The sequence below is a fragment of the Mobula birostris genome, chromosome 3 (genome assembly GCF_030028105.1).
Source record: "Mobula birostris isolate sMobBir1 chromosome 3, sMobBir1.hap1, whole genome shotgun sequence".
Taxonomy (NCBI): domain Eukaryota; kingdom Metazoa; phylum Chordata; class Chondrichthyes; order Myliobatiformes; family Myliobatidae; genus Mobula; species Mobula birostris.
In genome coordinates this window covers 99378347-99403586 of record NC_092372.1, presented here as the reverse complement: position 1 = coordinate 99403586, position 25240 = coordinate 99378347, and the positions used below count along the sequence as shown (strand labels likewise).

Genomic DNA, 25240 nt, shown 5'->3' with positions numbered 1-25240 from the left:
CCTAGTGAATCTGAACATTTAACCCTATGCATTACTCTTGCCTCACAATTATTTATCCTTTATGTTTTTCTTATTTTAATCACTGGTATTTGTTAACATCCGTTGGTCAAGTCCTGCTCTAATTTCAATAGAAATGCCTATTGCTTTATCTCTGCAATTACTTTCTTCATGCCACTTGTTTACTTCATAACTTTTAAAACTCTCAAGACCAGTCAACCCCATCTCTTTTCTGCCTACAGTCCTGTTACACCTGCTTAATCTTTGTGATGCTCAACAATATGAAGGCTGGCTTTCCCCTCATTTCTTGGTTTTGAAAAAAAAAAACGGTCTTTCATAGTATTGCAGTATTTTCTTAATACTAGTTTTAGCTTTTGATGGAAATTTGGGGCTTGTATATTCTACTCCATTAATGAATTGGATTTTTCTCTCACTGCACAACTGTCCAATATGTTTGCAGTTGCTCTTTGAAATTTGGCATTGGATGTTCCAATCTGCCAATAGGTGAAGTGGCCTCAACAGAGAGCCTGTTAACTGCTGTCTCACGCTAAGCAGCTATATATCTCGATCAATATACATTGTATTAGTACTAACCCCAATAAAGCAGGCAAAGCAGGTAAGCTCAGTTAGCATAAGCTATTCAACTGGAAATTAAGTACAGAAATAAATGAAGTAGGAAGTAAGGAATGGATTCAGAGACAAATTAAACAAAAACAAAAAATATTTAATTCCCATCGATAGAATAAGCCATAATATTTTCTGCTAGATTTCGTGGATGTGTATCAAGAGGCTACAAGAATTATACAATATTCCATGCACTTCTATAGCCATTCTCTCAACAGGGAATGTTTCCATAAAGTTGGTGAAGGAGTAAGGCTTCGCCAGAAGCTGCTGAATAACTGTTACCAACTAACAGTTCATCAAGCTCATTGTGTTCAGATGTATTATGCTTCAAAAAAACATGCAGGACCATGAAAATTGAGTAAAATTCTATCAATGATTTATTTCTTTGTTTTCAATTATGTCCTATAGACATACTGCTGTTCCCTCTATTTTCAACATCTCTCCAAGCGGAACATGGCCATCCTTGCATGGGAGACATCTCTGCATAATTAGACAATTAACAGCATGAGTAGCAAATGAACATTCATTACAGAATTTTTAAAAGGTAGCTAAGTTTATAGAAAAATCTTCTTGAAGTGAGTTGGTATTTGGCGATAGTCAAGAAAAGTGTGCTAACAAACCATAGATCCCAAAAACAAACCTGTAAGTTTCTTTTATTAAAACTGATTTCTGAAAGCTGGGAATCTCAAAGCCCTTCTTGAAATAAAAAAAATCCAGTTTGGAGCACTGGTTGACCTATGCATAAATTATGCTCCCAAATACAACATCAATCTTTACATTTTGCAAATCCAAAATTTGGGTTCCCAAAATCACTTCAGAATTAAATGTGGTTTCCCTAGTTTTGGTGGTTCCTTAGGGTTGTTATAGCCGGGGGTGGTAATGGGGACAAGCCCCCACTACCTATTAAATGCTCCCAGTAGCATGTACTTCAAATAATCTTTAACAACCAAGTCCAGCTCCTGGCCTTTACATGTGGCTTAGCTACTAAACCCACTGGGACCTTTTCTACTGACAGGAGAAGGAGTAAAGGTGGGTTACTGGCGTCTTAAAACCAGTCGCTTCGGGTAGATGGGGCTCATTAGACATGGCTGGAAGCTCACCTAGGAGAAGGAAAAAACATCTCAAACCTCTGCTGCCTTGTAGCTTTTCCCATTCATGGGGAAGTCTTCCGTAGTAACCCCAAGGGAAAAAATCCAGAGCTGGAGTCCCTAAGGCAGTCCTACATTGAGTTCAATGCTGACTGGCAACTCCTGCGACGCAGCTGGTACCAAACTGTATCAGTCTGTGCCATTCCTCTGGGTTCATCAGTTGCGTGGAGAGGGGGAGCTTGCTACATGGGCAATAGCACGGTCTCCGTATCATACTGCCCAGGCTTGTGTATCTAGACAGCTAGGATGCAATATTCATGGTCAACTCTGACTGACAGAGGACTCAGATGGTTTTGGTGAGAAATAAGAATAAATCTACAATTCAAATATTCTTTTCAAATGGGCCGTTTTCAGCCTCTTCCTTGGATTATTCAGGCATAAGGGCATATATCCCATCTCAGCAAATGACCACAAGCCAGTTTGTATATGCTACTTTGTTCCCCATTCTCTAATGTATAAGCTTGGGTAAATACCATTTCAAATAAAAACCTACCAGCTGTAAAACAAAATTCAAACTTCTTTGTTGTTGCCAGTCTAACAAGACACTCTGAACCAGCAAGACTAAGTGGATCATTTTGGGTAGATACTGAACTCGTGCTACCTTATATGCTCTTTCCACTTCAGGAATCATGATATTTTTTTAAAAACAAGCAAAATTCCATCTAAGCACTGTGATTCACACTGACACATTTCAGCGCAGAACACGGTATAATTTACTTGAGGATTCACTGGTAAACCCAAAATAACTTCAGTTCAAGTTAATTGTTTGCATTTTGTGTCAGCATTGCCTGTTTTCTCCTGCAGTAAATATAATATGTGTGATCAATTCAGCATAAACTCAGATTACTATTTTCCACACATTTATAAATATTTACCATATTTATCTAATGTAATTAGAGTGTAAATATCTCTCTCTATGCACTACTCACAAATGATCAACACACTATTGAGCAAATCTCTGTGGAGGTTCTCCCATCTCGTGTGTTTGAAGGTGCAGTGTTTCATCACTATACAGTGTCTATAAAAAAAAGTATTCAACCCCCTTGTAAGTTTTCATGTTTTATTGTTTTATAACATTGAATCGCAGTGGATTTAATTTGGCTTTTGACACTGATCAACAGAAAAGATTCTTTCGTGTCAAACTGAAAACAGATCTCTGCTAAGTGATCGAAGTTAATTACAAATATAAAATGCAAAATAATTGATTGCTCAAGTATCCACCTCATTTAATATGACACACCAAATCATCACTGGTACAGCCAAGTGGTTTCAGAAGTCACATAATTAGTTAAATGGAAATCACCTGTGTGCAGTCAAAGTGGTTCAATTGACTGTAGTAAACATACACCTGTATCTGTAAAGTCCAATTGCTGGTGTATCAGCACCCTGGCATAAACTACACCATGAAGACAAAAGAACACTTCCAGCAATTCTGCAGAAGGGTTATTGAAAAGCACAAGTCAGGAGATGGATACAAGAACATTCCCAAGTTGCCGAATATCCCTTGCAGTACAGTTAAGGCAATCATCAAGAAATGTTAATTTGCCTAGAGCAGGGCATCCTCAAAAATTGAGTGACCATGCAGGAAGGGGACTAGTGTGGGAGACCACCAAGAAACCTTTGACAACTCTGGAGGAGTTACAAGCTTCAGTGGCTGAGATGGGGGAGATTGCATACAACAACTGTTGACCAGGTGCTTCACCAGTTGCAGCTTTATGAGAGAGTGACAAAGAGAAAGCCACTGTTGGCAAAAAACCCACAAGAAATCCAGGCTAGAGTTTGCCAAAAGGCATTTGAGGAAACTCTGAAATCAGCTGGAAGAAGGTTCTATGGTCTGATGAAACCAAAATTGAGTTTTTTGGCCATCAGACTAAACGCTATGCTTGGCGTAAAAACCACGCATTATCAAAAACACACTGTCTCTACCGTGAAGCATGGTGGTGGCTGCATCATGCTGTGGGGATGCTTCACTGCAGCAGGCCCTGAAAGGCTCGTGAAGGTAGAGGGTAAAATGAATGCAGCAAAATACAGGGAAATCCTGGAGGAAAACCTGATGCAGTCTGCAAGAGAACTGCAACTTGGGAGAAGATTTGTTTTCCAGCAAGACAGTGACCCCAAGCATAAAGCCAAAGCTGCACAAAAATGGTTTAAAAATAACAAAGATAAGGTCCTGGAGTGGCCAAGTCAGAGTACAGACCTCAATCCAGTTCAGTATTTGTGTCTGGACTTGAAAAGGACAGTTCAATTATGAGCCTCATGCAATCTGACAGAGCTTGAGCAGTTTTGTAAAGAAGAATGAGGAAAAATTGCAGATGTGCAAAGCTGATAGAGACCTATCCACACAGACTCAAGGCTGTAATTGCTACCAAAGGTGCATCCATTAAATACTGATTTGAAGTGGGTGAATACTTATGCAATCAATTATTTTGTGTTTTATATTTGTAATTAATTGAGGTCACTTTGTGGAGATCTACTTTCACTTTTTCTGTTAATCAGTGTCAAAAAAAAACAAATTAAATCCACTGTGGTTCAATGTTGTAAAACAATAAAACATGAAAACTTCTAAGGGTGGAAGTGGGATCATTCCTGCTACATAGTTGTAATGCTGTCATTTGATCTTTGATCCCACTATTGTGATGCACAGAAATATTGAACTTGCATAGATAGATTCACTAATACTTGCTGACACAAAACACACCTGCTGCATAACATTGTTGAACTGGTAATGCATGACTAGAATTTCATCTCTAATGCATCAGTAATTTGAAGATTGAACTATGCCAAAATTTAATACGAAATTAGTCTTGCAAGGTAAAAGAAGATCCATAATTTACAAAATCTCCACCACATTTCTTTTAAATTCCTTTCTAAGCAATCTAAGCATTTAAAGTACATTCTGATGTACACAAAAGATATATACAGATAAGTTAACCACAATATTATGTCTGCTTCTTAAAAAAAAATTAATGGCAGGAAAAAGAAACTTACAAAATTCAGCCATCATTCACATGCTTTATAGAAACAAATATATTATATTGACAGCTCCATTAATGAATCACTGGCACTTTAACTTCTTGGAGCTATGTTCTTTTGTTTTCCTTTAAATAGTTCATGTGTCTTTCGTAATAGATCTAGAATAAATATTTCTAAATGCTTACAGCTACTGCAAGCAGGTCATGGATATAGGATATAGTCTTCCAATGTAGGATACTCTACAATCCTAATGCTGATGCAACTCACAGAATGCAGAATGTTGAATTCTGCGGGTTAAGTGATGGGTTACAGTTTTATCAACGAATTTGCAAGTATCCCTGTACAAAATGTCATTGTTTTTTGTGTCACTATTTGAGTATGTGGTGATTACTAAACATATTATAAAAGAATTAAAATGTTTTTTTTAAATTCTTACAAATATGAAAATAACATTCTAACATTTCCATTCTCAGCGCTACTTTAAATCTCTGGAGTATCTTAAAACCTACCTAGTAACTCATACTTAAACATAAAATATTTACATTATGTACTATGTAAACGATTTGCTCATGGATTTAACTAACTTGCCATATCATACAAATCTATTGCATTCCAGTAATGTAAATGCGTGAACATTGTCATGAACATTATTATATTAGTATTTGTTTTCCATTACACTGACCAGCAGCCATTCAGAGTTCATTTTAATCCCAATATTTATAAGGCCAGGTGGAGACCAGCACCTAGTTCTGAGATTCTATCTGAAACAGCAGAGAATAACCAGCTGCAAATGCTGAGGATCAATCCACAACACCAGTTAAATGACCTTCAACTTGCAATAAATTTGCCAGCATCAAGCAGAACCAAAACAAAAACACACATTCACATATAGTTCTGTGACCAGTGAAACTGGTGTCTATTTATGCTTTAGTCTCATTGAGATTCATTGTCCTTAGTGCATGAATTCTACTCCACTGATGTCCAAGTCTCCTGCTCTTGAAGGTCAGTTATTGCAAAGCATCGTACATTTGTGGCCCACTATAAAGCATTTTATGTCTGGGCTAAACCCTAGTTAGAAGTGTTGATCTGCAAGGAAAAGAAATACATTACTTCAAGCGCATACATAAGCAACCAATTAGTAAAACAGGAAAATGGAAAAAAGTACTATCAATGGTTGGGTTGAGTTGTTCTCTGATCTTGGCAGTTTACTTGCGAATGTTTCATCACTGTGCGAGGAGACGTTGTCAGTGTGCTGTTGATTGTGGTGTGTCCTCCAAATATCTGACCTTTCTATACTTTTCAATCAGCTGAATTGACATAATTGTCGATGCCACAAAGCTGGGTGGCAGTGTGAAATTTGAGGAGGATGTGAGGAGGATGTTATGAGAATGCAGGGTGACTTGGACAGGCTGGGTGAGTGGGCAGATGCATGGCAGATGCAGTTTTATGTGGATAAATGTGAGGTTATCCACTTTGGTGGTAAGAACGGGAAGGCGGATTGTTATCTAAATGGAGTCAAGTTAGGAAATGGGGAAGCACAACGAGATCTAGGTGTTCTTGTACGTCAGTCACTGAAAGCAAGCATGCAAGTACAGCAGGCAGTGAAGAAGCTAATGGCATGCTGGCCTTCATAACAAGGGGAATTGAGTATAAGAGCAAAGAGATCCTTCTGCAGCTGTACAGGGCCCTGGTGAGACCACACCTGGAGTACTGTGTGCAGTTTTGGTCTCCAAATTTGAGGAAAGACATTCTTGCTATTGAGGGAGTGCAGCGTAGGTTCACAAGGTTAATTCCCGGGATGGCGGGACTGTCATATGTCCAAAGATTGGAGCCACTGGGCTTGTATACTCTGGAATTTAGAAGGCTAAGAGGGGATCTTATTGAAACATATAAGATTATTAAGGGATTAGACACGCTGGAGGCAGGAAGCATGTTCCCGCTGATGGGTGAGCCCAGAACCAAAGGCCACAGTTTAAGAATAAGGGGTAGGCCATTTCGAATGGAGTTGAGGAAAAACTCTTTCACCCAGAGAGTGGTGGATATATGGAATGCTCTGCCCCAGAAGGCTGTGGAGGCCAAGTCTCTGGATGCTTTCAAAGAAGAGGTGGATAGAGCTCTTAAAGATAGCGGAATCAAAGGTTATGGGGATAAGGCAGGAACTGGATACTGATTGTGGATGATCAGCCATGATCACAGTGAATGGCGGTGCTGGCTTGATGGGCCGAATGGCCTGCTCCTGCACCTATTGTCTATTGTCTAATTCAAAACTCAGTTGCGATGTGGGGAGGAAATCTCATCGCTGATTGTGTGGCAAAAATCATGTGTTGTGGTCTGGAATTTTGATCGCATCGGCTTACAAGTATGATCAAGGATCAAAATCAGCCCGAGTAAACTGGCAAGATCGGAGAGCAACTCAACCCAACCATCAACCACCCCAGCTACACATCTTGCAAATTATTTTCAGTACTATCAATTTTAAGTTTTATGACAAAAATAATGGCAGAATAACACTATCATTCAAAGACTTTTCTCAGTTGAATTATTACTTCAATTACTTCCAAACCACTCATTACTGAATGCCAACATGTGTAAATTACAATGGCCCTCTTCGGCATTAAGCTGGCCAATTCATGCAATCCTTCTCAGTCTCACAATTTTCATTCCCCACAAACTTCAGATCATCCATAATTCTGAGTCCTATTCATGCCCTTTTACCCAGTACTTCTCTCACTATTCCATAATTAAATGCCCATTCTCATGGTCTCCATATTTATCCAGAATCTTGCTCCTCCCCATCTGCCATCTCATCCAGTATAATGATACTGCTCGATTTCTGGACTCTTGTCTATCTAATAATGTACTTGCTCCAAATTTGGTTGCTAAGGCTTTGCCTCCCAAGATCAATGCTATGATATTTCCTTCAAAATTCTGCACCTGTTCCTTGCTATCCTCCCTTCACCACACTCTCAACCACCATCCTCCTCAAAACCTACCATTGCTTGTCAGTTACGTTGTCACGTACTTCAGAAGGTAGATAATAAATATTGTATCTTGAAATTGCAAAGTATGAGCTAAATTTATTTTAATGTTAAAACACTTACCACACAGTGAATTTCAGAATAGGTATGAGGCTAATTTAAGTCATCAGTCATCAGACCTCTACTTATGTTATTATTAATCCTAATATCTGGGCTCCTGAGGAAGTCCTATAGCTACCTGTCTTGCAGGCGAACCTACACTCAAACGGGTCAAGGCAAGCAGAACACTTCACAGAAGTTCCACAGCCCACCACTTTTTATAAAGGGATGAGTGTGGGTTCATGCCATTTTTAAAGCAATTACAGGAATTCCCTTTGCCTTCTTTTGTTTTTCCAGTCTCAAGCATCTGTTATGGTTTGGCAGAAGTTCAATGGAGAATTAGCATGAAAGCTTACAATCACTAATAGATCAAAACATGCTTATCCCATTGATCATCAAACAAAAGCATATGAAATGAAAAATATAATTATTTTGTGTTTTAAGTATATGGATAACTGTGTAATAACTTGTTCATGAGGATTGGAGTTTTGATGTTTACCTTAGAGTCTTCCACCTCTCTTTTTCAACATGATTCTCTGGGCTTTCACTTTCATAGGATGCCAAGTAAAGTGCTAAGGAATAAAAGAAGAACAAGCAGCATTATATTATTGTGATTGTTATAATCCAATTCTACTTTATAAAGCTCCTGCTTATTTCAGACACATTGAGATATAGATGAGAATCTCAAAGGAGGTAAGAATCATCTCCTTTTGTATGGAAACACCAATGCCTTTGAATGGAAAATCCTACAAAAAGTCGTGGATTTGGCCTAGCATGTCACAGTCAAGTCCTTCCAACCATTGAGCACATTCATATGAAACGATGTCTCAGGAAAGCAGCATCCATTGTCGGGGATATCTGCCACCCAGGCCATGCTCTCCTCTCACTGCTGCCATCAGGTAGAAGGTACAAGAGCCTCAGGACTCACACCACCAGGGTCAAGAACAGTTACTACTCCTCAGCCATCAGGTTCTTGAACAAAAGGGGGATAACTACACTCAACTTCATTTGCCCTGTCATTGACATGTTCCCTCATCCTATGGACTCACTTTCATTGACTCTTTGTCTCATGTTCTTGTTATTTATTGCTATTGATTTGTATTTGCATTTGCACTCTGATCTTTCATTGACCCTGTGATAGTTGCTATTCAATAGATTTGTTGAGTATGCCTGCAAAATAACACCTCAGGGTTGTATACGGTGACATATACAGTGGATAATACAATTTATTTTGAGCTTTGAAGAATGTCGGGAAAACAACATGGGATTACTTTGGGATTGGTGTAAATAAATACTGCTCAGCTGATGGGCCCAACGACCATCTCTGTGCTGGATATCTTGTAACTCTTAAGACTAAGAGTACAGGATGCGCATTTGGCTCTGATGTCTCTGCCAGTGCAAGTCTTCAACCTGCAACCCTTTTTTTCATTTCATTTAATCCAACCTTTCCACAGATTTAACTACCACAAATCGCCAGAAAGATCTTCCAAGCTTTTAATTTAAGAAATCTGGTTCTGTGGGCTCTCGGTTGGATAGATCTCCCTGTGAGCTCTATTGAAAGCGATGATTAGAAAACAAGAGTAATATTCTATAGACTTTCAACAGCCTACAGCACAGTCTAAAGAAAAGACACTTGCTCTCAAGCTGCCAACTGTTATTGTGCAGATCAACACCTGCAATGATGATCACATCCCATCAAAGCACTGATTCCAGGTGCATTTCAGTGAGGATTTTAGTCAGCAGCACAGAAGACAAATGCAATGTCAATCACTGTCATGAGAAATTCTGTAGATGCTGGAAACCCAAAGCAACACACACAAAATGCTGGAGGAACTCAGCAGGCCAGACAGCATCTATGGAAATGAACAGTCAAAGTTTCATGCCAAGGCCTTCTTCAGGTCTGAGGAGGAAGGGGGAAGGTGCCAGAATAAAAAGGTGGGGAAGGCAGGGGAAAGAAGCTAGTTGGAAGGTGATAGGTGAAGGCAGGAGGGTAGGAAAAGTTGAGAGCTGGAGAAGAAAGAACCTGATAGGAGAGGAGAGTGGACTATGGGAGTGAGGGTACCCATGGGGAAGTAATAGGTAGGTGAGAAGTGAAAGGTCAGAGAGGGGAATACAGGAAGTGGAGAGGGTAAATTTGTTCACCAGAAGGAGAAATGCATTCTCAGCATTCATTTCAAGAGGACCGGAACATAAAAATGTACTGCTGAGGCTTCATCAGGTGTTGGTCAGACTGCGTTTGGAATACCGTGGACAACATTGGGCCACGTTTCTAAGGAAGGATGTGCTGGCCCTCGGGACAGTCTTGAGCAGGGTACGAGATTGATCCTAGAAATGAAAGACTTGATGTATGAGTAGTGCCTGATAATGCTGGGTCTGTACTCAGTGTAGATCAAAAGGATGAGGGGAATCTCATTGAAACCTATCAGATACTAAAAGGACTCATTAGAGTGGATGTGGAGAGGACATTTCCATTAGTAGGAGCATCTAGGATGAGGGCACAGCCTCGAAATAGGACACCCCTTTAAAACTGAGATGAGGAGGAATTTCTTCAGTTAGGAGGTGGAAAATCTGTGATTTGTTGCCACAGAGTGCTCCGGAGGCAAGTCACTGGGCATATTCAAGACAGAGACTGATAGATTCTTAAATGGTAAGGGGGTTAAAGGTTACAGGAGAAGACAGTAAAATGGGTAGCCATGATTGAATGGCAGTTCAAGTAGACTGAATGGGCTGAATAGCCTTATTCTTCTCCTATATTTTAAGGTGTTATAAACACTGCTAAATACTAAATAATAAAACCATAAGGCACATGAGCAGAATTAGGCCATTTGGCCCATTGAGTCTGCTCCACCATTCAATCATGGCCGATCCTTTTCTTCCCTATTCAACCCCACTCCTGGCCTCCTCCCCTTAACCTTTGATGCATGTCCAATCAAGAGCCCATCAAGCTCTGCCTTAAACACACCCAACGACCGGGCCTCCACAGCTGCCTGCGGTAATAAATTCTTCAAATTCACCATCCTCTGGTAAAGAGATTTCTCCGCATCTCTGCCTTAATTGGGTGTCCCTCTATCCTGAGGCTGTGCCCTCTTGTCCATGACTCCCCCACCATGGGCAACATCCTTTCCACATCTACACTGTGTAGGCCTTTCAACATTTGAAGGGTTTCTGTGAGATCCCCACCATCCCTCTAAATTCCAGCAAGTCCAGACCCAGAGCTATCAAACGTTCCTCGTATGATAACCTTTCATTTCTGGAATCATCCTTGTGAACTTCCTCTGAACTTTCGCCAATGCCAGCACATCTTTTCTTAGATGAGGAGCCCAAAACTGTTCACAATACTCAAGGTGAGTTCTCACCGGTGCCTTACAAAGCCTCTTAGATGAGGACCCTGACAAGTGCTTATAAAGCCTCCACATCACATCCCTCCTCTTGTACTCCAGACCTCTTGAAATGAATGCTAACATTACATTTGCCTTCCTTATCACTGACTCTACCTGCAAGTTAACCTTTAGGGTGTTCTGCACAAGGACTTCCCAGTCCCTTTCCACATCAGAGTTTTGGACTTTCTCCCTGTTTAGAAAATAGCCTGCACATTTATTTCTACTACCAAAGTGCATGACTATGCATTTTCCAACATTGTATTTCATTTGCCACTCTCTTGCCCATTCTCCTAATCTGTCTAAGTCCTTCTGCAGCCTAGCTGTTTCTTCAACATTTCCTGCCCCTCCATAATGGTCTCTCCTTTATGCCTGTTCTTTCTCTTTTAGACTTGTATCCAGCAATAACTTGTCATATTATGTTAGTCACTTGAGTAAACATTCAAGTCAGCCTGGAAGATTGCTTCCAGATTTGGAGCTTGAAATCTTAATCTTAATAAAAGGTACATTTTCTATTCCGTCTCAACAACTCTTAGGTCAATATAGTGCTAACTGCTCAGTTAAGCTAAAGACAAATCGGTGGTGGGGGAGGGGGTAGAATTCAAGTGTGTGAAACATGTCATTTTTGATCATAAAAAGGAGACAAAATAGGTAACACTCAATGGCCTTATAGCTATGGTAAGTCAAACCTTTGTTTCAATTTGCCCAGCCTTGTTACGGATGTTCAACAGGCATATAGTTTTAATCTGACAGTTTTGTATAATTGAGAAAGATACTCTTTTTAATCTCTTTTGTTATAATTTGAATTTCAAAGGCAGCAGGAGATATATCTCAACTCAAGCTGCAGCTGTGGTTCAGCTTCCCTCTTTTACAATCCAATAAAGGGACCATGTTTTATTGCTTAAAATCATTTGATTCAGGAAACAATTAAACATTACAACATTCACAGCTGTAACTCAGGATACTTCCGGCAACTACCAGACAATCCAATAAAATACTATTCCTCTGTCTTTGAAGTTATTGATTAATATTTTTAGTGGAAAAATTCTTAGTACTATATCACTGAATTACTTTGCTTTGCTAAACACCTACGCTCGGTCCGCCAGAGAAAGCAGGATCTCCCAGTGGCCACACATTTTAATTCCACATCCCATTCCCATTCTGACATGTCCATCCACGGCCTCCTCTACTGTAAAGATGAAGCCACACTCAGGTTGGAGGAACGACACCTTATATTCCGTCTGGGTAGCCTCCAACCTGATGGCATGAACATTGACTTCTCTAACTTCCACTAATGCCCCACCTCCCCCTCGTACCCCATCTGTTATTTATTTATATACACACATTCTTTCTCTCTCTCTCCTTTTTCTCCCTCTGTCCCTCTGACTATACCCCTTGCCCATCCTCTGGGTTTTTCCCCTCTCCCCCCTTTCCTTCTCCCTGGGCCTCCTGTCCCATGATCCTCTCGTATCCCTTTTGCCAATCACCTGTCCAGCTCTTGGCTCCATCCCTCCCCCTCCTGTCTTCTCCTATCATTTTGGATCTCCCCCTCCCCCTCCAACTTTCAAATCCCTTATTCACTCTTCCTTCAGTTAGTCCTGACGAAGGGTCTCGGCCTCAAGCGTCGACTGCACCTCTTCCTACAGATGCTGCCTGGCCTGCTGCGTTCACCAGCAACTTTGATGTGTGTTCACTGAATTACTTTCTCATTTTAACATATCATTGCATTTAAGATGTTAGAATCTCACTATTGGCAACCTTAATCTCTGTGCTCAGAATGTGAACAGGTAATTAAACTAATTGGAGCTTATTCGAATTTGTGTAATATATTCATGACTTCTAAAAATGCTAAGATAAATACAAGATATATTTTTAATTTTATTAATCCTAACTATCAAATTATGTTTTCTGCACCATACAAATTAACTGCAAGCTATCGATACCATTGGTTCAAGTGGGATAAAAGCATTATTATAATGGGAGTAACATGTTCAAGTTTAATTACGAACAGCAATTAAATTAGTATGTTTGTGTGTTTTAGTTTTAGGAAACTGATAAAAACCTTTGATTAGGTCAATTTGAAGTTCAAGTTTATTGTTATCTGACTGTACATATATACAACCAAACGAAACGATGTTCCTCCAGACCACAGTGCACCTATAATACATATCTCATGCATAGCACATAAAACAAAATATTATCAGAAATATAATTCAACATGCATGTGAAGGGGAAAAGGGAGAAGCTCCCAGAACCTGAGATTTTCACAGCCTCAAGTCTTACCTGCCAGCAGAGTGACCACACCCCACCGCCCTCTTCAAGAAAGATGTTATCCCAGACGAGGAAGAAATCCTCTGCAGTGATTAAATCTTTAGGCCTCAATGGGACAATTTGAAATTTACTATGCTCTGGATGTCTATATAGTAGTACATTATATTATGTAGTACACTGTATACCTAAGACAGCTGGAGAACAATGCATTACATATTTGAGTTGAGATGCATTCTATATTGAGCTGAGCGGGGAAGAGTGTAATGCATTTAATATTTCAGCAAATTTCGAGTAACATAGTAAATCTTTACTGTTTGATTAAATATTCTTTATTTGTGAGCGCTTCACCTAACAAAAAAAGGGGAAAAAATAAGCAGGCAAGTATCCTGGCTCCTCTGTTTTTCTTTCAATTGTTTTCTGGAGTCACAAAACATAATAAAAACATGATGAATATTACTGGAAGAATGAATGCTTAACAGATGCTCCTCTGGAAACTAAACATTTAAATGCAATTTGTCAGAATTATTGTTCCTGAGCAATTATAATTCAATCAAGTTACATCATTGCCACGAATAATGTCTCACACAGTGCAGCTTATGATCTGTGCCTCAAACATAACGCAAGTACTGAACATGAGCAGAAGTGCAGTGACATAATCCAAAAGAAATCAAAATGCAATATAAGTGTTTTAAAGTATCTTGCAATGAGAAATTAACTATCTTTGTTCAAGGAATTCGAAGATAAATGTGTGAACAATTCACAATATATCCATCCTTAGAACAAACTCATTATCCATTTCAGTCATCACTATGGACTACAGTAGCAGAATTGTATTTTTTTAAACTCTGTCCCTTGACAAGTCCAGTAAACACTATTAACTGTCAAATTGAAGCATTGATGGATACCACACACTTCTAAAATAAATTGCCATAAACTAATGAGATGAAGTTACTTACCAAGCCTGGTAACAGTTTTTATTTTTATATATTTATTGATATACAGCACAGAATAGGCTCTTCCAGCCCTTCGAGCCACAACCCCTGCTTTAATCCTAGGCAACTCACAGGGCAATTTACAATGGCCAATTATCTACCAGCTGGTATGCCTTTGGTCTGTGGGAGGAAACGGGAGCACACAGAGGAAACCCACACAGGCACAGGGAGAACTTACAAACTGCTTGCAGAGAGTGGTGGGAATTGAACCCAGCTTGTTTGTAATGCAGAGTGCTTTGCTAACCACTATGCTACCGTGCCACCCATCAGCCATATAATAAAAATACTTGAGCAGCATAGTAGTGTTAAAAGGTACAAAGAAATCTAAGGCAATGTGATTTAATTTTATTGGAAAAGCAATCACTTATAAAATATGTTCAAAAATGTTTTTAGTTAGTGAAGTTGAAAGTTAACATTTGGACATCAATAGCCTACCTGATCCAAGCATGTAGATGTCGTGGCCAAGAAAGGTCGCTCGACAACACCTCCTCTTCTTTAGGAGGCTAAAGAAATTTGGCACGTCTCCAATTGCATCCTATCTGTATGCATAATGGTTTGGTATAGCAACTGCACTGGATGTGACTGCGAGAAACTGGATTTGTGACACAGCTCAGCAAATCCTCTCCATGGACTCTGTCTATATTCCTCACTGCCTCAGTAAAGCAGGCAACATAATCAAAGACCTTTCAATGCACTATGTAAAGAATTGATCCGTTTGAACAGTATGCAAGATAAGCTTCTCACTGTATCTTGGTACATATGACAATAATAAACCAACTCCATTCTCCATTTCCAATACAGCAAATGGAAGTCTAATATTGGAAGTGATGTACTCACAAACATCCTACTCATTAAATCTCAGTTTCGATTCCACCGGAGATACTCAGCTCCAGATCGTATTTAATACTTGCCCTAAACATGGATAAAAATTCTGACTTCTAGAAGCAAAATCCCTGACATGTAGGCAACATTTCAGCAAGTGAAGCAACATGGAGTAAAGGATGGATGGAAAGGCTTCCACCGGCTGTGATTTTGGGAAGTTAATCTCTGCACCAAGACATCACAGTAGTTCCACCATGCGGTGTGCTAGATCCAAAACGTCTCAGCAACTTCATAAATTGGCACACTCCATCACTTCAATAGAGAATGTTGAGGACTGCACAGCAAACCACAGTACGTGTGCTTGCAACACTGTGTGTCCGACAGAGTGATCAGCAGCACTGGGGCTCCACAGGGGACTGTCTTGTCTCCTTTTCTGTTCACCATTTACACCTCAGACTTCAACTGCTGCACAGAGTCTTGTCATCTTCAGAAGTTTTCGGATGACTCTGCCATAGTTGGATGCAATCTGGGGCCAATATTCAAGCTTGGGATGCAAAGTGGGAAATATGTAACTGCAAAAAGTACCTTCAGCAAGAGAGAATCCATCTTTCCCAATATACTTAATGGAGTTAGCATCATTCCCTGTGCCGAAGACGCCGCGCCCCAGTGGCCTCAATGACTACAGACCAGTGGCATTGACCTCCCACATCATGAAGACCCTGGAGAGACTTGTTCTGGAGCTGCTCCGTCCAATGATCAGGCCACACTTAGATCCCCTCCAGTTCGCCTACCAGCCCTGACTGTGAGTTGAGGATGCCATCGTCTACCTGCTGAACCGTGTCTACGCCCAACTGGACAAAGCCAGCGAGCACTGTGAGGGTCATGTTTTTTGACTTCTCCTGTGCGTTCAACACTATCTGCCCTGCTCTGCTGGGGGAGAATCTGACAGCGATGCAGGTGGATGCTTCCCTGGTGTCATGGATTCTTGATTACCTGACTGGCAGACCACAGTACGTGTGCTTGCAACACTGTGTGTCCGACAGAGTGATCAGCAGCACTGGGGCTCCACAGGGGACCATTTTGTCTCCCTTTCTCTTCACCATTTACACCTCGGACTTCAACTACTGCACAGAGTCTTGTCATCTTCAGAAGTTTTCGGATGACTCTGCCATAGTTGGATGCATCAGCAAGGGAGATGAGGCTGAGTACAGGGCTACGGTAGGAAACTTTGTCACATGGTGTGAGCAGAATTATCTGCAGCTTAATGTGAAAAAGACTAAGGAGCTGGTTGTAGACCTGAGGAGAGCTAAGGTACCAGTGACCCCTGTTTCCATCCAGGGGGGCAGTGTGGACATGGTGGAGGATTACAAATACCTGGGGATACGAATTGACAATAAACTGGACTGGTCTGAGAACACCGAGGCTGTCTACAAGAAGGGTCAGAACCGTCTCTATTTCCTGAGGAGACTGAGGTCCTTTAACATCTGATGGATGATGCTGAGGATGTTCTACAAGTCTGTGGTGGCCAGTGCTATCATGTTTGCTGTTGTGTGCTGGGGCAGCAGGCTGAGGGTAGCAGACACCAACAGAATCAACAAACTCATTCGTAAGGCCAGTGATGTTGTTGGGATGGAACTGGACTCTCTCACGGTGGTGTCTGAAAAGAAGATGCTGTCTAAGTTGCATGCCATCTTGGTCAATGTCTCCCATCCACTACGTAATGTACTGGGTGGGCACAGGAGTACATTCAGGCAGAGACTCATTCCTCCGAGATGCAGCACAGAGCGTCATAGGAAGTCATTCCTGTCTGTGGCCATCAAACTTTACAACTCCTCCCTTGGAGGGTCAGACACCCTGAGCCGATAGGCTGGTCCTGGACTTATTTCATAATTTACTGGCATAATTTACATATTACTATTTAACTACTTATGGTTCTATTGCTATTTATTATTTATGGTGCAACTGTAATGAAAACCAATTTCCCCGAGGATCAATAAAGTATGACTATGACTATGACTATGACAATTTAACTCACGACTATTTATGCTTTTGAAGGGATGGAGGGGGATGATGTTACCACTGACCAGAAAATTACTGATAGCAGTCATATAGATACAGTAAATCCAAGACCATTTAAGTAGCCTTGTACTTGTAACATGATATGTTACTAAACTTCCAACCATTCAAAGGCACAAATGATTAAAGAATTCCAGGAATGAAAGGGTTAATGTGTGAGAGCATTTGATGGCTCTGGGCCTGTAATCACTGGAGTTTAGAAGACTGAGGGAGGAAACTTATTGAAATCTATCAAATATATAAAAGCTTAGATAGAGCAGATCTGGAGAGGAGGCTTCTTATCGTGGCTGAGTCAAGGCCCAGAGGGCACAGCCTGAGAACAGAGGGATGTCCATTTAGAACAGAGATGAGGAGGAATTTCTTTAGCCAGATGGTAGTGAATCTGTGGAATTCATTAACAAAGACAGCTGTGGAGGCCAAGTTATTGGGTCTATTTAAAGCAGAGGTTGGTAGATGCGTGATTTGTCAGGGTGTCAAATATTACTGGGAGAAGGCAGGAGAATAGGGTTGAGAGAGATAATAAATCAGCCATGATGGAACAGTGCAGCAGACTCGATGGGCTGAACTGCCTAATTCTGCTCCTATGTCTTATGGTCTTATGGATTGAACGTTCTCTATTTGTTCATAGGAGTACAGGTACAGCAATATTCAAACTCAGTATCATACAGTGCCCACTGTAGTTACAGCAGACATAAGAACATAAGAAATAGGAGCAGGAGTAGGCAATCTAGCCCATCGAGCCTGCTCTGCCATTCAATAAGATCATGGCTGATTTGACCATGGACTCATCTCCATCTACCTGCCTTTTCCCCATAACCCTTAATTAATCCTACTATGCATAAATCTATCCAACCTTGTCTTAAATATATTTACTCAGGTAACCTCCACTGCTTCATTGGGCAAAGAATTCGACAGATTCACCACATTCTGGGAAAAGCAGTTCCTCCTCATCCTAAATCTACTCCCCCAGATATGAGGCTATGTCCCCTAGTTCTAGTTTCACTTACCAGTGGAAACAACTTTCCTGCCTCTTTCTTATTTTTATAATTTTATATGCCTCTACAATATCTCCTCTCATTCTTTTGAATTCCAGTGAGTACAATCCCAGGGGACTCAATCTCTCCTCATAGTCTAATCCTCTCGTCTCTCGAATCAACCTAGTGAACCTCCTCTGCACTGCCTCCAAAGCCAGTATATCCCTCCTCAAGTAAGGAGACCAGAACTGCACGCAGTACTCCAGGTGCGGCCTCACCAGTACCCTGTACAGTTGCAGCATAACCTCCCTGCTCTTCAATTCGATCCCTCTAGCAATGAAGGCCAACATTCCATTTGCCTTCTTGATAGCCTGCTGCACCTGCAAACCGACCTTTGTGATTCATGCACAAGCACTCCCAAGTCCCTCTGCACAGCAGCATGCTGCAATTTTTTACCATTTAAATAATCATCTGCTCTTTCATTTTTCCTTCCAAAGTGGATGACCTCACGTTTACCAACATTACTCCATCTTCCAGACCCTTGCCCACTCACTTAACCTATCTATACCTCTCTGCAAACTCTCTGTATCTTCTGCACAATTTGCTTTTCCACTCAATTTAGTATCATCAGCAAACTTAGATACAGTACACTTGGTTCCCTCTTCCAGATCATTAATGTATATCGTGAACAGTTGCTGACCCAGCACCGACCCCACCACTGATTGCTAACCAGAGTGACACCCATATATGCCAGCTCTCTGCTTTCTATTAGTTAATCAATCCACTATCCATGCTAATACATCACTCGCAACTCTATGCATCTTTATCTTATAGATAAGTCTTTTATGTAGCACCTTATCAAATGCCTTCTGGAAATCCAAGTTAATAATGTCCATCTGTTCCCCTCTACCCACTGCACTCATTATATCCTCAAAGAACTCCAGTAAGTTTGTCAAGCAGGACCCGCCTTTGCTGAATCCCTGCTGCATCTGCCTGATGGATCGACTTATTTTCAGATGACTTGCTATTTCTTCTTTAATGATAGCTACAACCATTTTCTCAACTACAGATGTTAAAATAACTGGCCTACAGTTACTTGCCTTTTGCCTACATCCTTTTTTAAACAGTGGCATGACATTTGTTGTCTTCCAATCTACTGGGACTTGTCAGAGTGAGTTATCACTAAAGCCCCTACTATAACTTCTGCCATTTCTTTCAGTACCCTGAGATGCATTCCATCAGGAGCAGGGGACTTATCTATCTTCAGCCCACAAGTTTGCTCAACTCTACCTCTTCAGTGATAGTTATTGTATCAAGGTCCTCACCTCCCACTGCATCCATAACATTTCTTTTTATCATGTTAGATGCGTCCTCCACAATGAAGACCAACACAAAATAGTCATTCAAAGCCCCTGCCATTTCCTCATTACCCAATACCAATTCCCCCTTCTCATCCTCCCAGGGACCTACATTCACTTTAGCCACCCTTTTCTGCTTTATATAATTATAAAAATTTTTACTATCCATTCTTATATTTTGTGCTAGTTTATTTTCATAATCTATCTTCCCTTTCTTTGCTTGCTTTGCAGTTCTTTGTTGCTTTTTAAAGTTTTCCCAATCTTCCAGTTTCCCACTACTCTTGGTGACTTTGTATGCACGAGCTTTTAGTTTGATGCCTTCTTTTATTTCCTTAGTTATCCAAGGCTGGCTCTCCCCACCCTTACTGTCATTGCTTTTAATTGGAATATACTTTTGTTGAGCACCGTGAAAAATCTCTTTGAAAGTCTTCCACTGTTCCTCAACGGTCCCACCATATAGCCTGTCTTCCCCGTCTACACTAGCCAAACCCTCCCTCATCCCATTGCAGTGTCCTTTGTTTAGTCAGAATACACTGGTTTTAGATTGCTATTATACCCTCCATTTGTATCAGAAACTCAGTCATACTGTGATTATACTTTTCCAAGAGTGGTTATCAGTGAGGCATTCCAAGTCATCTTTCAGCAACTCACAAATGCATAACAACACCTTATATTCCATCTGGGTAGCCTCCAACCTGATGGCATGAACATTGACTTCTCAAACTTCCGCTAATGCCCCACCTCCCCCTCGTACCCCATCCGTTATTTATTTATATACATGCATTCTTTCTCTCTCTCTCCTTTTCCTCCCTCTGTTGCTCTGACTATACCCCTTGCACATCCTCTGGGTTTTCCCCCCTCTCCCTTTTCTTTCTCCCTGGGCCTCCTGTCTCATGATCCTCTCATATCCCTTTTACCAATCAACTGCCCAGCTCTTGGCTCCATCCTCCCCCTCCTGTCTTCTCCTATCATTTTGGATCTCCCCCTCCCCGTCCCACTTTCAAATCTCTTACTAGCTCTTCTTTCAGTTAGTCCTGACGAAGGGTCTTGGCCCAAAATGTCGACTGTACGTCTTCCTAGAGAAGCTGCCTGGACTGCTGCTTCACCAGCAACTTTGATGTGTGTTGTTTGACACCACCTTCCAAGTCCAGCACCTCTAATGCTGAAAGGACAAGGAGAGCAAGGATACAGGTCATCCATCCCCTCCATGATCTCATATAACCTCAAATTGGAATTTTCCATTCCCCCTCAGTCACCGGATCAAAATGAAGCTCCTCATCTAACAATACTGAGCAGACACTTTTACATTCTCCTGGCTCAAGAAGGCCGCTGACCTTCCAGCACAATCAAAAATGGGCAAAAAAAACAGCCACGCAAGTGTGAATGAATATAACTATAAGCTTGCAATCATTGTAAGGCTGCTTATATAATGATGTTATTTGAATTTTACACATTAAATTTATAAGCAGCATCAAAATCTACATGATGTAATAATAACATATGTAGATAAAATTACCATTACAAAAATATTTTTGATTGGCCTAAACCCTACAGAAAATGAATTAGTCATTTTCATTATATATCTCAGTTTGCTAGAGGTTCTTTCTCTTTATGTTCAATAAAATGTATGGATTTCATCATCTTAACAGCACAATTCAATTTCAGATGTATCTAATGACTTACTATCTTCAGAGAAGACAGGAGCTGTGAGAAGATACTGAAGGATTTTACGATCGCGCTCAAAGGGACATTCCACCTGCTTCCAAGTCATAAACTCACTGACTTGCTTTGCCAGCTCCCAGAATTTCTAAAAGAAGCAGAAACATTAAGTCAAAACCTTTTAAATCATATTGGGACTATGATCTTGGAGGATATTAATGAACATCAATCGTGCTCATTGGCAATAAATATTAAATAATTCATCAAATTGATGCATTTGGATCAAAAATATACCAATGGTCAGAGTCACAAACAAAAGAACAGTGTGAGTAAATTATCTATAGCTGAGCATACACATATTTTGGTATTACTGATTGCATTTCCTATCTTACAATCTTTCTTTGAAGGATTCAGTTTAAGAAGTCCAAACGACGTGGTAGTTGATATGTTAATTGACTTAAGGTAGGTGGACTTAAGGACATCAGAGTGGAGTTGATAGGCATGTGAGAGAGAATAGGTTCCCGAAAAAACGTGGGAGAACGGGACTGGTAAAATAGTTCTGAAAACGGGCATGAAATTGATGGGCCCAATGGCCTCCTTCAAAGTCAAAATAAAATTTACTAATAACTACACATTCAGTCCTATTATTAGAAGGTACAATTCCAGTGTAACTCCTTCGCACACTTTCAGTCTCTCTTGTACAGGGGTGGAATCTGCTGAATTGACAATCACAAACCCAGTAATCTGGAGATATGTTAAATGAGTCCCACAAATGGTAGCAATTGTCTTGCCAGGAGCTTTTCTGAGCAGCTATTTGTGAAGCAGCACCAGTGGCACCTTTTATGCCAGTAAGCAACCTCTTTTAAAAGAGTAAATCTCAACCCCAAAATGAATTCTGTCATATGTTAATTTCCTTTATCCTCATCAAATGAGAACCATGAAAAAATGGAAACAACCTCTCAAATATAACAAATCTGGCTCTGTGAGCTATCTATAGATATACTAAGCATCTCCTTTATTTAATTACTGACTTAATTTCTTATGTTACAAAGGAAACAACATCACATTGTTTATCTTGTATTTTTTCATCAAATGTGCCATGTAACTCATCTATTTTAGAAAAATCTCTCCCGTCAGCATTGTGTTTTTAACACCAGTTCTGTTTGGAGGTGGAATTTTCAAAACTGATCATGTTTACATATCTGACATATTCACACATCCTTGGAATTACACATATTGGCCCGATTATCACTTTTAAAATATTTATTTTAGCCTTGCCCTTTTACTCTAGCATTTTCTATAAATGTTTAAAAAATTAAATTTTTGATTTTACAGCTTAGTATTCTCACTGCCTATCAATTTGATTGTTTCTTTAATGTTCCACCAAATCACGCTACAAAGTCCAATCACTGTTCTTCATTAAGACCCTAAGACAGAGGAGCAGAAATAGGCCATTTGGCCCATCGAGTCTGCTCTGCCATTCAATTATGGCTGATTTTCCTCCCCTCTTCAGCCCCACTCTCCAGCCTTCTCACTGTAACCTTTGATGCTGCGTCCAATCAAGAACCTATCAATATCTGCTTTCAATACAGCCAACAAACAGGCCTCCACAGCTGTCTGTGGTAACAAACTCCACAAATTCACCACCAACTGGCTGAAGGGATTTCTCCACATCTCTGTTTTAAATGAACGCCCCTTTATCCTGAGACTGTGCTATCTTGTCCTAGATGCCCACACCATAGGAAACATCTTTTCCACATCTACTCTGTCAAGGCCTTTCAACATTTGAAAGATTTCAAAGAGATCTTCCCTCATCCTTCTAAATTCCAGTGAGTACAGACCCAGAGCCATCAAACATTCCTCGTGTGATAATCCTTTGATTCACGGAATCACCCTTGTGAACCTCCTCTGAACCTTCTCCAATGCCAGCACATTTTTTCTTAGTTGAGGACCCTGACAAGTGTTTATAAAGCCTCAGTATCACATCCCTGCTCTTGTACTCTAGACCTCTTGAAAAGAATGCCAACATTACATTTGCCTTCCTCAGCATTGACTCAACCTGCCAGTTAACCTTCAGTGTGTTCTGCACAAGGACTCCCAAGACCCTTTGCATCTCAGATTTTTCGATATTCTCCGTTTAGAAAATAGTCCGCACATTTATTTCTACTACTAAGGTGCATGACCATGCATTTTCCAACGTTGTATTTCATTTCCCACCTTCTTGCCCATTCTCCTAACCTGTCTAAGTCCTTCTGCAGCCTACCTGTTTCCTCAACACTACCTGCCCCTCCACCAATCTTCGTATCATCTGCAAACTTGGCAACAAAGTCAGTTATTCCATCATCTGTCATTGATATACAGCATAAAACAAAGCAGTTCCATAACCAACCCCTGCGGAACATCACTAGTCACTGGCAGCCAACTAGAAAGGAATCCTTTTATTCAGCTGCCTCCTACCAATCAGCCAATGCTCTAACCATGCCAATAACTTTCCTGTAATACCATGGGCTCTTAACTTGGTAAGCAGCCTCATGTGTGGCACCTTGTCAAAGGCCTCCTGAAAGTCCAAATATTCAACATCCACTGCATCCCCTTTATCTATTCTACTTGTAATCTCCTCAAAGAATTCCAAAAGGTTCATCAGGCAGGATTTTCCCTTCAGGAGACTATGCTGACTTTGTCCTATCCTGTCCTGTGTCACCAAGTACTCCATAATCTCAACGTTAACAATTGATTCCAACATCTTCATAACCACTGAGGTCAGTTTAACTGATCTATAACTTCCTTTCTGCTGCCTTCCTCCTTTATTAAAGAGTGGAGTGACATTTGCAATTTTCAAGTCCTCAAGCACCATGTCAGATCCGATGATTCTTGAAAGATTATTTCTAATGCTTCCACAAACTCTTTCAGAACCCTAAGGTGCAGTTCATCGGGTCTGGTTGACTTAAGTACCCTTAAGCCTTTCAGCTTTTTGAGCAGCTTCTCTTTTGTAATAGTAATTGCACTCACTTCTCTTCCTTCACACCTTTCAACACCTGGCACATAGTTGTACTATTTTGCCATTTGAGTATTTCTTCGTTTTTGAAATACATCTATCCTGCAGCTTCCTCACTTTCCCACAAACTCATGCCATTACTGTTCTGCTGTCATCTCTGCCAGCATCTCCTTCCAATTTACTTTGGCCAACTTCTCTCTCATACCGCAGTAATTTCCGTTACTTCACTGAAATACTGCAATGTCAGACTATACTTACTCCCTATCAAATTTTAGTAAATTACTAAATTACTAAAATTAGTAAAATAACTTGTAGTTATGAGACTGAATTCTGTTTTGCTTTTATTCAATATTTCTCCTGATGATTTTCCCATATTTAATTTTTGAACTTTCTGATTTGTCTCATATTTTCAGACCTACCGTAAAATTGCTTTCAAATTTGAAGTTTTCATAATTTTAACTATCCTGCATCACCATTTACAAATATTTCTTCTTCTTCTTCGTCTTGTTTTACGGCGGTTGGCACCCAGCCTAATGGTGCATTGCCGTCACCTTCTGCTCCAGAGTGTACAATAGACTTACATTCTAAATTCCTTTACCCAATCACACACACACACATACCCTAACCTTATCCTCCCATCTTTGGCCATCCTAGTACTCTATTCCTGCTTATCCGTCATATCCTATAAAAAACCCCTGTACCCCTTAAGAAAGCTAAAAATACCCTGACCTTTGCTCTCTCACCTATGCCCAGCAACTCTTTTAATGTGAATTCCTGCACCCCCAGTTCCCTGAGATTAATTCTCATCATCTCTCTCCGTATCCCACTCTTCCTGCAACTCAGAACTACATGTTCTACTGACTCCTCTTCCTGACATTCCTCACACAATCCTGTCTG

The 25240-nt window shown here is 40.5% G+C and overlaps 1 protein-coding gene across 3 annotated transcripts in view; it reads right to left on the bottom strand.

Annotated features, from left to right (window-relative positions):
• Window positions 1-5720: 5720 nt before the first annotated feature.
• rasgef1ba (RasGEF domain family, member 1Ba) overlaps window positions 5721-25240 on the bottom strand; it is a 74651-nt gene continuing 55131 nt past the window's right edge. For all 3 annotated transcript variants that reach the window (XM_072251902.1, XM_072251899.1, XM_072251901.1), the window contains 3 exons: window positions 21373-21496; window positions 8319-8391; window positions 5721-5828 (listed from right to left, as the gene is read on the bottom strand). In XM_072251902.1, the coding sequence (XP_072108003.1) occupies window positions 5804-5828; window positions 8319-8391; window positions 21373-21496 (222 nt within the window). In that variant the 3' untranslated portion in view covers window positions 5721-5803. The remainder of the gene's footprint in view (window positions 5829-8318; window positions 8392-21372; window positions 21497-25240) is intronic.